This window comes from Pleurodeles waltl, chromosome 2_2 (assembly GCF_031143425.1).
Source record: "Pleurodeles waltl isolate 20211129_DDA chromosome 2_2, aPleWal1.hap1.20221129, whole genome shotgun sequence".
Lineage (NCBI taxonomy): Eukaryota > Metazoa > Chordata > Amphibia > Caudata > Salamandridae > Pleurodeles > Pleurodeles waltl.
Genome location: NC_090439.1, coordinates 155,395,434 through 155,414,970, shown reverse-complemented (window position 1 = coordinate 155,414,970; position 19,537 = coordinate 155,395,434). Strand labels below are relative to the sequence as shown.

At 42.9% G+C, this 19,537-nt stretch overlaps 1 protein-coding gene across 2 annotated transcripts in view; it reads left to right on the top strand.

The window, feature by feature from the left end:
• The window catches only part of ZNF830 (zinc finger protein 830), a 262,366-nt gene that overhangs the window by 61,075 nt on the left and 181,754 nt on the right, over positions 1 to 19,537 (top strand). For both annotated transcript variants that reach the window (XM_069219545.1, XM_069219544.1), the window contains exon 3: positions 2,500 to 2,629. In XM_069219545.1, coding sequence (XP_069075646.1) covers positions 2,500 to 2,629 — 130 coding nt within the window. The remainder of the gene's footprint in view (positions 1 to 2,499; positions 2,630 to 19,537) is intronic.

Sequence of the window (19,537 nt, the reverse complement as noted above, 5' to 3'; positions counted from 1 at the left end):
GAAGGAGGCATTAATGGACACTTTATGAATGTCTGCATGATTGGATTGCCTGCAAGATCTTGCATAGGATTGTGGTTTTTTTTCATTAAAAAAAAGAAAATTTGATTGGGTCTGCCACAGTTGTGTTATTGGTTTTTTCTTCTTTGTTCCTTGGGCTTTAGTGGTAGTGGCCTGCTTGTCTTGGGTGGTTGAGTCACAAAGTTGCTGCAAAGTTGGGTATTGCCTTTTTTTTTATAGTATTCAAGGTTTGACTGCGCAGGTATGTTGGTTTAAATATTAAGCTGGGCTCTTGTTGGTGTGGGTGACCCTTTCAAAGGCGCTGGTGATTCACGCGCTGGTTGGGAGTTTGCCTTTAAACCTCTCCGCTTTGCCTTTGCACTGACATATTGCTGATAGAAGAGCCTGTGGGATAGATTACACCTTTATGCCCTATGTCAGGCTGCTGGGCTGTTGTCAACCTCTGTTGGTGCACTTGGGCCTTATGCAACCAATTGCCTAGTCCCATGCAGCTACATGTGGCCCCCAGTTTGTAGTTTAAGTATCACTGTTCTGGTACTCTAATGACTTCAGTGGGTGGGTGTGTTGAGTGGCCAGAGGCTGCAGATGCAGCTGATGTTGCTACTGATATTACTGAAGGTGCTGGAGCTGAAATCGCGTTGATGCTTTCCTTTGCTTGGTACAATAAGTGCGATCTGGTTGGGCAAGGGTGAATGAGAGGGGGTGTGGCTAATGCATCCACAAGCTGCCCCTGGACATGGCCAGGCGATCTCCACAGTACATAACCCCACTCTGCAGTGATTTCTAATCCCCCGCTTTTGCAGGCCTGCCTGGCCTCACATCACCTCAAAGACCACAGCTCTTGGTTATCAAGTTGAGCCAATGTATGCTGGTCTGGGAGCACAGTTGGTGGGTAGCCCGGATTCAGATTCAAATTGGAAAATTGCAGATGGACTGCTGGGCTGGCCGGCTGGTGGAGTCTAAGACCTAGTTATCCAGCATGGAGCAGTTTTTGACTAGCAGAGGGCTGTGCGCAAACCCACATGACCCACTTAAATGGTTCCTGTGGTGACTGGTGGTTGCCACTGCGATTGCTGTGAGAAGCTTGCCCTACTCTGTTGCTATCAGTTTCGCTACCTGTCTCTCCCCGTTGCGGGGGCCTCCTCACTGGTCCATGGAGTGGGAGCTTAGGTGGGGCTTAGTCTGGGTGATAGGGCTGGTAAGGGGGTGGGGACAGTTTGGTGATATGGCTGTGTGAGCCTGTCCCGACATGCCAGCATGCTCCCCTCTGCAGCCCTTTGGTATCGCTGAGGTGAAACATAGGGAGAGCAAGACCACTATGGCTGCCTCAGCAGCACATAGTGCGGTAGTGCACTTTCAAGTACATGCTGAGACAGGACCCCTGCTGCTCCCCACTGCACCCTGCTTACTGTTGCCTCTCCTGCTGCCGCTACGTCTTAGTGCTGCACCTCAGATAAGGATCTCAGCATCTGATGTCATCCCACGGACGTCTTATGGCCATGCCCACTCCAGTCCTTCCTTGCGTCTCATGCTTGTGACAGAATGCCTTTCGCAAACTCTAAATCAGGCCCTACATTTTGTTACATTTCTGTATTATAAATTTATGCCCATGGACTGAAACTGTGCGCTGACTGTAACTGTCCCTATGGGCCTTTCTTGTGGAGTAGAACAGGCTCTCTCTCTATCACATTATGCAAAAACTGCTTTGAATTTACGTTGGTAAAACATGAGTGTGAGATGGTACCTAGGGACCAGCAACAGTGCAAGTGGCCATCTTTGCTCTTCTCACATAACCTATCTATTTGGCAATAAAGAACTTCAAGCCACTTTTCTGCCCCTCTACACAGAGGACTTTTGTTATTTCCTCCACTGGAGTCGGGTGGCCTCATTGCTACTGTAACTTTTCCAAAGAAGTCACAGACTATAATGTTACAGATATTTAGGACCAAATGGTTTTGCCCATCATGAGTACCATTTCTGTACATTGCACTGTCCAGAATTTGTGTAAGCTAATGTTGGATGTTGTCTTGCCATGGTCAGTCTTGTAACGTGTAATGCTGCTGCCATGAATGGGCAGTTAAATTTTAGTACAAATAATGTGACATTGAATAATAATTGAATACTATACTAACTAATGCCTTCTATGAGTTCATCATTGTGCAACAGCAACTTGGTGAGCCATTGTCCCTTGCTTTACCACTTTGTGAGTCAAAAGTATCATCTTTTAATTAAAAATACTTAACAATTGAATGCATTTTGTAATACGGCCTCAACATACACGTTTTTGTTTCCAAAGAATGCTTGCGGTGTTGATGGTAGGATGACGCAGCATCTTATCCTTGGTTGAAGTCTTCTAACTTGCAGAAGGTTCCAAATGAGGCATCTCACTTACTCAGATTTACATAAGATCCTGCTCTATGTTACACGGCAAGCACTGTGATGTGAGAAATTAGACAATTTATTTTTTCTTTTTTCCTCCAGAAAATTGCAGAGTTAAAGGGTGTTAAGCCAGCAGTTCCTGGCCCAGTTCCTATTTTCACTACAGCATCATCTCAAGCTGCTAAACGAAAAGGACCAGACTTGGAAATCCAGGAAGTAAAAAAAGTGAAAGGTGAGGTGATGTAAACTTTTCTCCATTATTCTAATGTAATATTTTGGCCAGATACGTAGTACTCAATGAAAGAATCAATATTCCTGTCCTCCTTGGGAGCATTAGGATTTATTTGTCAATGTGGTTATATAGTGATATAATTTTGAGGGTACCCGTTTTAGGGAAATGATGAGCAAGTAAATAAAGATAGAAATTCAGAGACTTTTGTGGAGCCTTTGAATTCTTAGAATGGATATTAGATAGTGAACAGGCTGGAAGATTTCTCATGTTCTATAGAAATTTCGGCAAGGCCATTACTTTTGTATCGAGGAAAAAGTGGCATGTCTAGAAATAGAGGTGTAGTCTTGCCTTTGTAGCTCTGGCTGACATCCTAGTCATTATGAAACCCATTTTTTGTATTTCAGTAACTTTGCCTCTGTTAACCTTTAAGAAATATGTTTGCTGGAACTGCAAGTTTTCATATTAGTGCTCCAGTGCGCCACCAGGTGGCACTGTGGATGGCTCACTTTGACTTAGTTCTGCCCAGGAAGTGATGGAACGCAGCCGAATACAAGAGCCACCCCTGTGTGCTGGTGACATCAGATCCTTTGTTTCGTGCCTTTGACCACTCACTTTTTTTGATGATTTGACACAGTTTGTCAAACTGAATTCCGGTGTGCAAGGGAATAATGTCCACACCTAAGACTACATGGTTTAAGCCATTCAGTGACTGTCAAACAGAGATCGGTGATGGGTCTGAACAAGTTGCACCTCTAGTATTTGGGCTTAAAGCATGGCTTCAAGTTGTGCGAGGACTGTACCCTCATTCACCTGAAGGCGATTCAGGTCTGTGAAGCGGAGTTATACATTGCCAAACATAGAATGAAGCCACACAAGTTCTGCTTCCACTTTAAGTAGAGTGAGCAGACTCGTTCCCACTTTTGCGGCCAGTCCCGTGACCAGTCTTATTTGTAGTGAGGTCACCCGATAAGTCCAGGTTGAATTGGAAACACAAGCAGGTGAAGCAGTACTCCACCCCATCCTGCCACTCTCTATCTAAAGAGAAGTTGCGAGGGTGTCAAGGTGCCACTTGATCTTATTTTGTCTCTGATTGGGGAGTCAATCCCACAGTTGATCCCATGCACCTATGTTTCTCTTTCCATCTGAGACACTGCAGCAGGTCGGCCTCTGAAAAGGCCATGCTGATCATTTTGGGAACTCTTCCATCTCCTCCTGGTGTGCCTTGGGGCCCCAAGACTACACAAGGGCATCCAGTGTGGTTGCAGCATTCACAAATGTCTTCAGTGCTGTCTGAACCTTACACCCAATTCTGCATCTGTGCTGACTAGGGTATTGTCTGCTAAACTGGATCCAAGACTTGCTGCCAGTCCCTTCATCATCAACACTGATCCTGACGTCTCTGGTGCAGCAGGTGTACTCCCGTATCTGAACCTAAGCAGTATCCACCTCCGCTCTGAATGAGGTCACACTCTGACTCAACTCCAGAGCACCGGGTTGACGTACAATTTAATTCAGACAAAATACTACCTCAACCACGGAATGATCCCCGGTTGTGACACAAGCTTTTCAGTTCTGAATCTTATTAGAATTGTCTGCCATTTTGAGAAGAAAATGGATATGATAGGGATGTCTTACCTCTCTATTATGATGATCACAGTTTATGCATGGATATACATGAAGCCAGTGGGCTCGGTATGTTTCCTAATAAGTGCTTGATTTTCCCCACATGGGCTGCTTCAGAAGAGACTCCCTTCTTTGCAGTGATTACCACACATGCTGCTGTGGTCCTGGATTTATAACTTTCTTCTATTGTGGTTAAAACAATTGTGCTTACCAAAGTTCTACCTCCTGGGAAATCTTCTTCTGAGCCATTATTACCCTTCGGTGAATTCGTATCCGACACCCATATGGGCACTTGGTCTAAACTTTTCTCTTGCCCAATGGTGAACAGGCAGGTAGGTGGCCAGACGCCACAGACCGGCACCTGGTGAGCCTAATTTTCTTATGCATCATCCTTCGCCTGAGAGTTTGGTGGTCCAGACTTCCACTAGCAAGGTGAATGATAATTAGTTCCCTATGACTGCCACACCAGGTGCAATGGTATTGGTTGCTGTCCATCTTCGGATGATGATTACCAGTGACAGAAGGCAAACATGTCACAGTCAATCATAGACCACCTCCAGATAACCGCAAACCTTCTGACTTTATTGAGGTTCTCAATCATTGAGGCAAAATCACACCGAGTCATTCCCTGAGGCGTCCAAAGACATTCGGGCTATGATCCCATGGTTTTGCCTCGTCCTGGATCGTGGGAACTTGGTGGACGTTCTCCAGGTTTCAGAGAAGAATGTTTAAGATTTGCAATGGTGGCTGCTCAATTGCAATCTAGTCACTGGCAGAGACCTCTCCCTTCCCCACCCAGAGATGACTGAGACTGATATGTCACTGCTGGGTTGGGGAGGCCATCTCAGAGAGCTGGAGATGAGAGGGCTTTGATGAAGCTGAAGACCATCCAATTTACTTTGAAGGCCTTCATGCTGTCCATCAATGGAAAACTGATGCAGGCAATCGTGGACAATATCAGCTCCATGTGGGTACTACAGCATAGAGGGTGGAGTGGGGTCCTGGGTCCTGTGCAAGAGGTGCTGTGCCTCTGGAGTTGGCGTGTTAAGGCGTTTCCATGATCATGAAACAGTAGGTGAGTTCTTTCAACATGAGGGCGGACAAGCTCAACCAGCAACACCTGCTGGATGACAAATGGCCGGTGTTCTACGAGATGGCGCAGGCATCTTCCGACAGTGGGGTGAACTGCCATAGCGGAGACTGAGGAGTATCAAAACCTCTGCACTTTGGAGTGCCCAAAAACAGTATTGCTAGGAACTATGTTCAGTCTAGAGTGGAGCACGGACTACTGTACACCTTCCCGCCTCTGCCCCTCCTGCCCCAAGTCCTGAAGATGGTCCGAAACACCCAGACCCATAACTTCTAAGTGGCTCTGGAATGGCCAGGAGCGTTTGGTACCCTGAACCTCTGGGCATGAGCATCTGTTGCCTTATCAGGCTACTGGTTTGGGAGGATAGTTTGTCGCAGCAGCTGGGTAGGGTTCTGCATTCAAACCTGTGCAATCTTCATCTCCATGCATGGAGATTCAGAGACGGAGGTTGACTGTGTTTGGTCTACCAACTGGTGGCATTCTCTTGGCGTTTTTAAGCGTCCCTATACAAGCTCCAGTTACGTCAGATACTGGGACAAATTTGTGAAGTGGAGTCTAGTCCGCAACACAGACCCCTTAAAAGTTGAACTGTCGGGTATATTATTGTTTGTCTCATCTTTGGCCTATTGAGGTCTTGCTGTGGGCATTGTTAAAGGTTATTTGTTGGCCCTGTAGGCCTTTTTATGCTTTCTGTACGAACTGCCCTTATAAGTCACCTATTGGGATGTGGTTCATTAAAGTTTTGACACACATCCTCCCAAACCCTTTGTTATGCCACAGTGGGGTCTTAATTTGGCACCAACATTCCTCATATGCACCCCTTCAAGACTATGCATAGCTGTTCTTTTGTCTCCTAACTCTCAAAATTGTCTTTCATCCTCCAATCTTTTCAGCTTTTCGTATGAATGTGTTCAAGGCTCTCTAGGTGCAGCTGCCTTACACCAACTTTTTTCTTGCGCTAACTAGTGTTGAGATTCAGGGCGGCCTTTTTGCAAAAGTCTTGTCACCTTTTTGGGTTGAGCAATCCATTACCCTCTCAGCGTTCCGTGCTCTGTCTCACCCCGCAAAAGAGGAGAGAATCCATTGCCTGGACCCCAATTAAGCTTTTACATCAGTTGTGTCAAAGACAATGGGATGTGCGATCCGGTTTCTGTGAGGATGTCAGGGCAAAGAAAGGTAAGACAGTGCAGAAACAAACTGTATAAGAGGCTAGCCTCCTGCAGCAGCCTCCACAGCATTATCACACAGGCTGTCTATTCTCGATATCTGCCAGACCCTAATATGGGCATCTGTTAACAGATTCACACAGTACTACTGCCTGTACAGACAGATCCAACAGGAAGGGCGTTTCACTGTTTGGTCCTGAAGGACATTTATGTATGAGCGCACTCCACAAACCCTCCAGCTTGGGAGGGACTGCTTTGGTATCTGTTCTAAATGAGAGGAATCTGTGTTTAGAAGTATCCTGCAAGAAAAAAAGGTACTTGCCGTTTGTAAGGATATTTCCAGTGGATATTCTGTCTAAACGCATATTTATCACTGCTCTCTCACATTCCTGTTCCCATGATCTTTGTTTACCACCTAAAAAGTTTCCACATTAGAGATCTGCACACTATACCTCCAGAGCTTTGTGTCTTATTATGTAGTTCAAATGTAGGTCTTATTGCAGAGAGATGTAAGACGGTTTTATTAAGGATCAGTCAAAGCTGGAAGAGAGAATTGGCTGAAAGAAAATCTAGTGAGGAGACCAAAGGACAGTTGTTCAGTGAGAGAATGGAAAATCCCCTAGGAAAATGTGTAGCAGCCTTTATTGCTTTGGACATGGCACAGAAATGTATGATAAAAGTATTTGGTGGAGACTGTTTATATACTAGGGCTGGATCGAGGGGTCCGTTTTTCTCCCTTGGATATTACAGATCCCAACACGGCCAAGCAAGAGGTTATTAAAGAGTAAATCAAGGCATGGTAGAATTGTTCTCGCAGAGACACAGAAGAGGAAGATGTAGACCCTCTAGCGGCTGGTACCAGTCTTTGAATTCAGTGCGTGGTAAGCATGACAACTAGTTCCTATTCTTCCCATGGAAATATGGGAGGCAAATTGAAATAGTTCTTGGAGTTTTGCCAGAAAATTAGAGGTGATCCATGGGTCATGGAAGTGGTGACGGGTTATGTAATAGAATTCACTTCTCCCAATTACTGTCAAGTGAGTTGGAGGAGTTGTTTTTCAGGGGAAGCTAAGGAGAATTATAAATCCTGTAGTGTGTCAGATGTTGGAACTAGATTACATAGAAAATGTAAAGGATGGACACACGGGTTTTACGAGCAAATTCACTTTTTTGGGTGAAAAAGGAGGGCAAATGTTGGTGGTGTGTAATACATTTAAGGCAGTTAAATAGTTTTGTTGTTTGCAGACAGATGGAGGGCGTGCCTCTACTGAGATACTTGTTACAAGGAAGAGACTGATGACATGTAACCTCAGTGATGCATATGTCAAAGTCCCCATAGCTCTGGAGAGTCAAGCAATTCTACAGTTGAGCCAGAAAGGACAGGATACCTATTTCAGTGTCTGCTATTTGGCCTTTCTTCTGCATTTTGATATTTTACTAAGATTCAGAGGCCAGCAGTAGGATATCTAAGAGCCCATCGAGTACAGAAGGTAATTTATTTGGGCAGCCTTTTAACAATGAGCAAGAGTTTAGCTTTGCTTTAGTCTCCATAAATTTTGGTATATATACTCTCTGTTGGAGAAATTGGGATTAATTGTGAATCTGGAGAAGCCAATTATGATTCCCTCTCAGAATTTGGAGTTTCTGGGTTTCAAGATAGAAATTTGTGAAAATTCAACTTACCAGAGAAACAAGTACAAATGATGAATTGGTAGATGAGCTCTTTATTAAAAAAGAAAAGATGAAGTGAGTTTAAGGGAGTTAGCTCAGGTGATTGGCCTGTTATCCTCCTCAATCAAAGTGGTGTTTTCGGCACCATTACTTTACAGTGCCTTACATTGTTTGAAGAATATAAATTTGTCATGCGGTCTTTTGTTATGAAGACAAGCTGGTTTCGAGAAAGCAAGTGAGATGTTGATTTGGTGGCTGGAAAACTTAGAGGCATGGAATGGTTGCGTGATTTCAAACTAAGAGGTTGTTGAAGAGATGTGGGAATTTTGCCTGGAAAACAAGATAAGGTTAAGCGCAGAACTCCTAAGGAAAGGAGAATGGATTGGTAGACTAGAATTCACATCATTTGACCGATTACGATGATTCAAGATTGAAAAAAGAGAATGCTGAAAATACAGGAGATTTGTGGTCCACTGGAGGTGTTTGCTTCCTGTGTTAACATTTCATTTGGAAAGGTACAACAGTAGCTGATTGTTCAAGCAGTGGATGCATTCGGTCAGAATTGGAAAGGGTTGAAAGGCTATGCATTTCTTCCTTTCGCGTTGATACAGATTATTATATTACATGTGTGAAGGTAGAATCGGCAGATAATTCTAGTGAATCCTTTTTAGACAACTCAGACATGAATTATTTCTATTCTGGATTTAGCATATCTTTTCTAATCCAACCAATCAATTATTTATTAGTAGACATGGCAGCAGAGGAACTTCCCTTGATAGACGCAGGAGTGCTCAGCCTTTTAGTTAGGGAGATTTCAATGATTCAGGATGACATAAGGATCTCTCAGGAGAGATTCAGAGCTCCTCGATGAAACTTTGGCCTCAGGGACAAGAAAAATATTTAAAAGTGCCTGGAATGTCTGTGTACATTGTTGCTTTGCAGGGAAATTGATCTCATGGAGGCTGTTTTTAGCAGAGCTGTATGGGAAAAGTCTGAGTTACCAAACAATACATTGTTACGGGTCAGCATTAGCAACAGGCTTTTTATTGCTTGTTGGATGGTATTTCTGTAGGAAGGAATCCATTGATTTGTAGAGTTTTGAATAGAATGTGTTTGAAGAGACCACCAGCGGCGCAGCATAACATTTTTTGGATGTTAGTTTAATTCTTAATTTATTTGAGAAATGGCCAGCAGATTAGTAATTGGAGCTTGCTAAATTTACATGGGAGTTGAATAGGTAACTTTGTTGTATATTCAAGAGGGTCTCTGACAAATAGGCCTTGGGGTTCAGTAATTAAATACTCTCAGCCAAATCGTTTGTTCTTTTTTTTTTTATTTTATTTCAAACAACTAAGCTCATGGGAGAAACATTTGTTTTTGTTTTTATTGTAAATTTAACGATCATCTAAACTTATGTGTTAAAGATGTATTAAAAGAGTGTAAGAGCAGGGCTCAAGAGAAGAGGAGCAGGCATAGATGAGTAGTTAATTTGGTACGTGAAGCCACTTGTCCAGCTTTTTTTTTTTTACTATTATTAGGTGGATTAAAGCGGTAATGCAGGAGGCTGGTGTGAATTGATCTATATTCAAGGTACATTAAGTAAGGGGTGGTGTGACCTCTAAGATATACTGTGTAGGAGGTAGATTGGAAGAATTTTGAAGGCAGCAGATTGGTTAAATGCAGGAGTTTTTGGAAGTTTTATTTTAGACCGTAGCACACATTATAAGCTTTGCCCTGAAAGACTTTGTACATGTCTTCTGATTGCTTTCAGCCTGGCCACAAAATGTTGATTCTCCAAACTAGGGTGTAAGTAGAATTGTGATTTTATTAAAGATGAGGACACTAGCATTAGCCATGTTACCCCACCTACTGGGTAATTAACAAAGGTTTTTGGTGACTTATTTGAAATTGTAACTTTTTCTTTCAAATCATTTTGGAAAAATGTGGAATAGAAAGAAAAAAGAAGCGGATTCATGACTTTTGAATGTTTGAGAAGAGATTTTAATTCGTGAATTCAAATGAGATTGTAGGATTCTCACACTAATGTTTACTTTGCAGAAACAATGGAGAATCTTTTGTAGTTTCCAGTTTGGGACGAGTTGGTTGAATAATAAACATTTGTCTTATTCTTGAGCAGCACCAAAAGGGCTGTGAAATAGAAGACAAAGGGCTTTTATGGGGCTAAGGAGTTCTAATGACCTTATGTTTATTCAGGATTATAAATTCTGTTCTTTAAAAGTGATATATCAGTGTGGTGAATAAAAGTAGGAGTGGGTGGGGAGCTCCACTCTGCCAGCGGAGCGGTGCTCACCCGGTGCGCCCTGCAGTCCATGCAGTCCAGTTATGGGCTACACAGTGCAAGCACAGACAGTCTGTGCTTGCGCTGTGTAGCCCATAACTGGGCTAAAGGGTGCACTGGCGATGGATACAGGGCCAAGCCTCCCTCTGCCAGCAGTCTGGGAACAGGGGGCAGAGGGAGGCATAGTTGCCAGGCCGCTTCGGGTGACGACGAGGACCCGGGTAAGTGCTTGTCTCTTCTTTTCTTTTTTTTTTTTGTTTTTTTTTTTTGCCTTGTTTGTGCACATAATCTTTACTGAATTCATGAACAGACTGATCTCCTTCCCAAGAAACTGAGGGAAGGTATGCACTTTTCTGATAACATTAAAGTATACATATCAATGAAGGCCCAAACATGAACTGTCTCAGATTGGGTATCGAGGGATGTAATGGAATCTTAAAAAACAGTACTGTTTTTACTGACTAACGCTTGCCTTCCTAATCCCTTTCATACTTTTTAAAAAGTATATCTACATTGCTGTAAATTAAATTCCATGCACAATTTCTCTTTTTCAAAAATCATTTTAATTTGGCTTTTTTTAACTGAAGGATAATGTGCCAATTGAAAGGCATGTGCATATATGTAAAAATAAGTAGGCTTTATTTTTCTTGTATGACGCATTACAGAATCCTGCTTTTAAACCGAGATATTCACTGTTCATTAATTCAGCAAACATTCCCAAGAAGGAGAACTAATACTACAAGTAACTTTCCTTTTTGTTTCCAATTTCGGTCTTGACAGGAAGCCAGGGCCATTCGATTTGTACCCTTTATTTAAGTTAAAAAAAATTCTCCCAACAGGTAGGGAGTTTAGGTCAACCTAGTCACCACTATCAGCATTGTTTCTATATCTGAACCAGAAACTCAAGTCACTATAGATGGACTCTACACAGGAAAAGGGGGAGGAGTGAGTTTCCGAGGGCAGTGGGAAATCTGTTCTGTGAAGTGTTGATGATTCTCCTCAGCATGTCGGGTCGCTGAACAAAAGGTCAAGCAGTGTGTCGTGTGAAACTTTTGTAGGGGAACTACCATCTTGTGTAACTCATATCTAGCAAGTGTCCCAAATGTAAGCCTTTAACCACAAATGGGGTTTTGAACATATACATGGAAAGCTTATGCACCTAATATTATATATGCAAGACACAGCAAGGACCATATGCTGGAGGAAAAGATTGCATCTACTATGAGTGGGGAAAGGCCAGTGGGCAGCATGATTACCAGGGTTGCAAGTAAAAAGGCGTCTACCCCTGAGCTATAATCTGCTGCCAACACTGCCAGTAATTGATTTAGTCTCCTGTCCCTATGATTGTCTGTGCACCTTGGTGTATCTTCTTTCAGAATGGCTAAGATTTGCTTTGGGGCATCTTGCTGAAAGTTGAAGCAACTCCTGTAGGCTTCCAAGTTGTGTAATCCAATGGGCGAAAACATAAGGTGGGTCAGACAAATAGAATGAAAGACGCTAGACGGCAAAGTTCTTCTGTCCCAATAGCGCTCACCTGTGGAATGGCTTTATGCTGTAACTAATTAGGCCTTCATTAGGAGTGGCACCTTAAAATACCTCTCATTTCCCTGCCCAGAATTATCATTAGTGGGAGTCTCTGTAAATCCAGGGTCAGGAAATGAGGATTATAGGTTTTTAGGAGAATAGAATGTTGGGATCAGTATATCCTTGGAGAATCTTCCAGGAATTCCCCCAGAGTTTGGCAAAGAGTTTTTGGCTCCATTCCACAGCTGAAATCTTCATGTGAAAAACAAAGAGTAATTTGTGGTCCACTTGTAGTGAGCACCATTATGCATGATCTGCTACTATTTTGACAAACCCTAAAAGCATATATCTAATAGATAGTTTTGCCCGAAGGTATAATTTAGACATGTCGTGGTCTCTTTAGGTATTAATGGAGCTGTTGCAGATTAGGTTAACTGACACTTATTTAGAAAAAGTAATTGGTTCACCTCCCTGAACATGAAATTGAAAATGTTTCATATGTACACACGCTCACAGATACAGTCCTATACATATACCCCCCTCCCACACAGAAACACACTCCTTTACCACAGACACACCGTTACCACAGACACACCGTTAGCACATACACACTTTTCAAACTGACATGACATCTTGTCAGGCAAATATATAATATTGTTCTCTATTTTCTTAGGTACTTCTATGTGTGCGATACAGGAAAACAGATCAAACATATAAAGTTTTAATTTTGAAAAATGAGGCAACGTTTTTTTATTTTATTTAGTTAAATTTAACCAGAGCATCTTCCAATTTTGTCAATCACTGTTAAGGTGTTTGACTGAAAATACCACCCCAAAGTCTCTTTTCAAAATAAAAAATAAATAAAAAAGTAAAACAAAACGGGAAATGACGCTATAAATTTCTGACTCTGTGAATTCTTGCCTTGCTCTACAATGTTTCTCGAAGCTGTGCTGTCTATACTAGAGGAAGGTCTAGTAGGCTATTCAGCTTGTGTTCATGACTCGTTTTTGCCTAGAAAAAAATGTGTACCTTTGTGTTTCAGAATAATCTGAGGTCTAATGGTTTAATAACCCATTTTGTGAAGGAAGGAGTGTTTGTTTTACTTTTTCACAATGTATACTTCCGATTTCTTTTTTTATTTCAGTCTTTGTGGTGAAGTTTGCTTTCTCATAGCTGGCCACCCTGTAGTAGGGAAAAAAAACATTGGATGCAGTGTGTTTGTGTGGGGTTGCCTTTCAAACTCTCACACCTATATAGCGGTGTTATTGGGATTATATGCATCAATTGCTCCTCTGCAGTTAAGGTTGCTCCCTCACTCCACTGGAAATACGATTTTTATGACCGTAACAACTTTGACACCATTAGTCTAATCTGTACCAAAGTTGGAGAAACACATTATAGGATGATATGTAAAGTCAGGCAAACTGTTCAGAACATAAAAAGCCGAAAATAAAATCATTTTTGCTTATGCCAGTAAAGTGTGATTTCCTATAGGGAAGGTGTAGGAAGTTGGCTCTGTTTGCACTATTTCAAAGTAAGGAATAGTATGCACAGAGTCCAAGGGTTCCCCTTAGAGGTAAGATAGTGGCAAAAAGAGATAATACTAATGCTCTATTTTGTGGTAGTGTGGTCGAGCAGTAGGCTTATCAAAGGAGTAGTGTTAAGTATTTGTTGTACATACACACAGGCAATAAATGAGGAACACACACTCAGAGACAATTCCAGGCCAATAGGTTTTTGTATAGACAAATATCTTTTCTTAGTTTATTTTAAGAACCACAGGTTCAAATTCTACATGTAATATCTCATTTGAAAGGTATTTCAGGTAAGTACTTTAGGAACTTTGAATAATCACAATAGCATATATACTTTTTACATAAAACACATAAAGCTATTTCAAAAGTGGACACTGCAATTTTCAACAGTTCCTGGGGGAGGTAAGTTATTGTTAGTTCTTGCAGGTAAGTAAACCACCTACGGGGTTCAAATTGGGGTCCAAGGTAGCCCACCGTTGGGGGTTTAGAGCAACCCCAAAGTCACCACACCAGCAGCTCAGGGCCGGTCAGGTGCAGAGTTCAAAGTGGTGCCCAAAACACATAGGCTTCAATGGAGAAGGGGGTGCCCCGGTTCCAGTCTGCCAGCAGGTAAGTACCCGCGTCTTCGGAGGGCAGACCAGGGGGGTTTTGTAGGGCACCGGGGGGGACACAAGTCAGCACAGAAAGTACACCCTCAGCGGCACTGGGGCGGCCGGGTGCAGTGTGCAAACACGCGTCGGGTTTTCAATAGGTTTCAATGGGAGACCAAGGGGTCTCTCTAGCGATGCAGGCAGGCAAGGGGGGGGCTCCTCGGGGTAGCCACCACCTGGGCAAGGGAGAGGGCCTCCTGGGGGTCACTCCTGCACTGGAGTTCCGATACTTCAGGTCCTGGGGGCTGCCGGTGCAGGGTCTTTTCCAGGCGTCGGGATTTTGGATTCAGACAGTCGCGGTCAGGGGGAGCCTCGGGATTCCCTCTGCAGGCGTCACTGTGGGGGCTCAGGGGGGACAACTTTGGTTACTCACAGTCTCGGAGTCGCCGGGGGGTCCTCCCTGTAGCGTTGTTTCTCCACCAGTCGAGTCAGGGTCGCCGGGTGCAGTGTTGCAAGTCTCACGCTTCTTGCGGGGATTGCAGGGGTCTTTAAATCTGCTCCTCTCGAAACAAAGTTGCAGTCTTTGTTGAACAGGGCTGCTGTTCTCTGGAGTTTCTTGGTCTTTTGGAAGCAGGGCAGTCCTCTGAGGATTCAGAGGTCGCTGGTCATGGGGAAAGCGTCGCTGGAGCAGTTTTCTTCTGGAGGGAGAGAGACAGGCCGGTAGGGCTGGGGCCAAGGCAGTTGGTGTCTCCGTCTTCTCTGCAGGGGTTTTTCAGCTCAGCAGTCCTCTTTTTCGTACGTTGCAGGAATCTAAGTTCCTAGGTTCAGGGGAGCCCTTAAATACTAAATTTAAGGGTGTGTTTTGGTCTGGGGGGTTAGTAGCCAATGGCTACTAGCCCTGAGGGTGGGTACACCCTCTTTGTGCCTCCTCCCAAGGGGAGGGGGTCACATTCCTATCCCTATTGGGGGAATCCTCCATCTGCAAGATGGAGGATTTCTAAAAGTTAGAGTCACCTCAGCTCAGGACACCTTAGGGGCTGACCTGACTGGCCAGTGACTCCTCCTTGTTATTCTCATTATTTCCCCCGGCCTTGCCGCCAAAAGGGGGGCCGTGGCCGGAGGGGGCGGGCAACTCCACTAGCTGGAGTGCCCTGTGGTGCTGGAACAAAGGGGGTGAGCCTTTGAGGCTCACCGCCAGGTGTTACAGCTCCTGCCTGGGGGAGGTGATAGCATCCCCACCCAGTGCAGGCTTTGTTACTAGCCACAGAGTGACAAAGGCAATCTCCCCATGGGGCCAGCAACATGTCTCGAGTGTGGCAGGCTGCTAAAACCAGTCAGCCTACACGGGTAGTTGGTTAAGGTTTCAGGGGGCACCTCTAAGGTGCCCTCTGGGGTGTATTTCACAATAAAATGTACACTGGCATCAGTGTGCATTTATTGTGCTGAGAAGTTTGATACCAAACTTCCCAGTTTTCAGTGCAGCCATTATGGTGCTGTGGAGTTCGTGTTTGACAGACTCCCAGACCATATACTCTTATGGCTACCCTGCACTTACAATGTCTAAGGTTTGGCTTAGACACTGTAGGGGCACAGTGCTCATGCACTGGTGCCCTCACCTATGGTATAGTGCACCCTGCCTTAGGGCTGTAAGGCCTGCTAGAGGGGTGACTTATCTATACTGCATAGGCAGTGTGAGGTTGGCATGGCACCCTGAGGGGAGTGCCATGTCAACTTACTCGTTTTGTCCTCACCAGCACACACAAGCTGGCAAGCAGTGTGTCTGTGCTGAGTGAGGGGTCCCCAGGGTGGCATAAGATATGCTGCAGCCCTTAGAGACCTTCCCTGGCATCAGGGCCCTTGGTACCAGGGGTACCAGTTACAAGGGACTTACCTGGATGCCAGGGTGTGCCAATTGTGAAAACAAAAGTACAGGTTAGGGAAAGAACACTGGTGCTGGGGCCTGGTTAGCAGGCCTCAGCACACTTTCAATTCAAAACATAGCATCAGCAAAGGCAAAACATCAGGGGGTAACCCTGCCATGGAGGCATTTCCTTACAGAGGGGTTTTACATTGTAACTCTGCTTCGAAACAGTTAGTTACCACATTTTAATGATACAGGTGGCTTTTGGTTATTGTGTGCCTTTTCTTGGACATTTAAGGCAAAATATAAGGACCTAAAGTGTATGCCAAAATATATATATTTTTAAAACAAATGTTAGCAAACACTTTACATGCAAGAGATAATAGCAAATCTGGATGAAAAGAGTAAGTGAAAAATACATTTAACTGGAGTTTCTGAGCCTTGTGGTCTTTGTAATACATCCTTTAATGAAGAACTCAGCAATTGGACATAAGTGATTTGATTTTGCAAAAATGCCTTTGGCACGCCTGGGCATTGTTTGTGAACAGTAGTGAAAATACATCGCTAACCCACAAACCTAACTTTAGGCCTTTGTGGGCCATGATTACTAATCATCGGATACACAAAATCAAGGAACATGTGGATTTTCTGTTTGCACCAAACATCCTAGTACCGTTTTCTGTGCTCATAAACATTTGACAAAACATAGAGAATGTACACAAAACATACCTGTAGGTCTGCGTGGATGAAGCCTATGCTTTGCCAAACTTGTATTGCACCAAACTACTTTGTACCATGTTCGATGTTCACAAACAAAGAGCAAAGAAGGCACAGAAGGAACAAGCAAAATGCATCTTGAGGTCGTCATGGGCAAACGCATGCCAAGTCAGATCATAAATATATATTCTTTAAGACCTTTTTATTGTGAGATATCATTTTGGTTTACACCCTATGTGGTGGTTGTGAACGCTTACAAAACAATACATAAACTGGATGCACAATGCACATCCCTTTGTCAGCTTGAGTGAAGACTTAGCAAACCGTTATTACAAATCAGCAGATAGCAACACATGAACATTTATGCGGATTCACTTTGCAGTGAGCTTTATGTAGTATAAACCTACGTGCACCGATACAGACCAAAACATTTCTAGCATGGTGTTTCACCTTGTAACAAAGTGTTCACCCTTTTCCTTGTTTGTGAGCTAACAAAAGCCCATTGCTCATAAACAAAAACAGAAAGTCTAAACCCAAAACAAGCAGAAGAGGGTCACATCGCAGAACGTGGATGTTTTTTCCACTCAACAGAGAGGCATCAAGGTTGCACTGTCCTGGTAGTCTGAATCTAACTGGAGTTATCCTCACTTCCCTTGTCCCACTAATTACCATGCAAAGCATTTGCATGCTGGTCAGCAGTAGTTTGGGGGAAGAGGACTCAGACAAGCGAGACACTCACCATGCCTGTTCTTTAAGGAATGGATATCTACAACATGAGAGTACTCTTAGGTTTTGTTTGGCAAGATTACAATGCAGTGATTGTGCTGTGTCATATAAAATACCTATTATAAGCGCTGCATAACACACTCCCTGAAGCTACTGGAAACAGTAATTTCCTAGAGCTGAAACAGGTTAACAAACTTTGGGAATACTATATAGAATAACCTGAACTCTAATTCACATTCTAGAATCCATATGTACCTTCAGAAGGTAGTTCATATTCTGCAACATCATAAATATACATTAATAGTATGTTTTTCTTTTCTGGCAATATGCAATCACTGGTATTATCTTAGCACCCTCAGTGAAGCAAACAAAAACTGTACTATAGAGTTTATAACCCTTAAACGTTGTTTACAGTGTTGAGGTTGCCATGCTAAACTGATGACTTCTGTCTTCATTTTATATGCTCAACAAGAGTATTCTCCTGCAAAGTTAATACGTTTAAACATGACTACTCTAATATAGAGTTTGTAATCCCAAAAAAGATGACACCAATACGAAATTGATGAAAACAATGGCACTCTACTTTACAGTTTATGATCCAAGATAAGATGACTCCAGCACAGAGTTCATGAAAATATCACTCTACTACACAGTGAAAAGTCCACAGGATAGATTAACTCTGACATGAAGGTGTATTGAAATCTGACTCCCGGCAGCAAAGGTTTCAGCTGCACCAGTTATTGGATCGAACACCATGAAACACAAGGTGTTTATACCCAGTGGAACAATATTGCCATTGTATATCTCAAGAGAGTCCTGCAACATCCTGGGAAACGTAGTTTGTGTTAGTTCCCATTATGTGCTTTGTGCAGTGTAGTTCTTGCAGATATGGCCCCTCACTCAAATTAGGGTTTACATTGTGCACACACATTTGATCTTGTTTGTAGCGGAGCACCCTATTTGACGTTCAGAAAATGGTCTCCTCATTTGCCCAGCATACATGTGAGCATAGACAATGGATCCTGAAAGGTAAGGTGGTCAGTCTGGCATGCCTAGTTCATGCGTAGGGCAGTTTTGTGAACCTTTGTATGATGTGCATCATGAGCAGTTGCAAGGGTAAACTGTTGACAGTGTAATGCTGTCCTTTAATGTGGAACTTTGTTTGTATAATCTGTGCACCACCATAATAAGGAGTCTCCGATTAGTCCACTATTTTCCTCTCAAAATATATTTGTAGCTAATTTCACTTAATGTCTGCAGCGAATTCCATGTGAATAAAAACTGCAAAAACAATCAAATAGATGTAGATGATTACATGGGATGTCTATCTGCACTTTGCTAAAAAAAACAAAAAAAAACAGCATTATCGGCATCAGTAATGTGGACACCGCCTGAAAAAAGATTTAGATTGTCCTAACCTAAGCTGTCATGGTAAATACTGCCAAAGTTGTAATCTCTAAAACGTCAATCAAGACCCGATTGACACAGCGTTGGGTATGCTTCATCTTTGGGTTAAAGTCAGAGCCTATTTTAACATTGAGCAATATGTGAAATATAATAAAGTTTTGGAACAAATGGCATGTAAAAAGAAAGATCTTCCAAAAAGAGGGCTTAAACCAAGAATATATCCAAGACCCTTTCCTCCTTAACATGAAATAATTAAATTAGGATGGTGCAGTGAGGACATCTTCTTCTGTTATGTTGAAACATCTACTGTCCATCTCAAACCATAAAATCTAAATTGCTTTACCTTAACTCTTACACAGCTCAAATTCAATGCTAAGTTATGATTGACAGATTAATGCTCTGATCTGGGGACCCAAGAGTTTTCATGAGAACTGTGGTAAACCATCCTTATAGTTCTGGCAACAAACAGAAATGATTTAAAGGGCATGCCAACGTAAAATACCCATTAGCAAAATCATAAACCACTGACTGGTTGAAAACAGGTTACCACAGAAATATATCCAAATAATTATGTGATTTATTTCCGAAATATACATTTACTTTTGGATAACTCCAATAATGTGTTCAGTGACCCTGTGATTTTTACAGACAATAACTGGCATACATCACGCATTACATAAAAAACAATTACAGAATTTG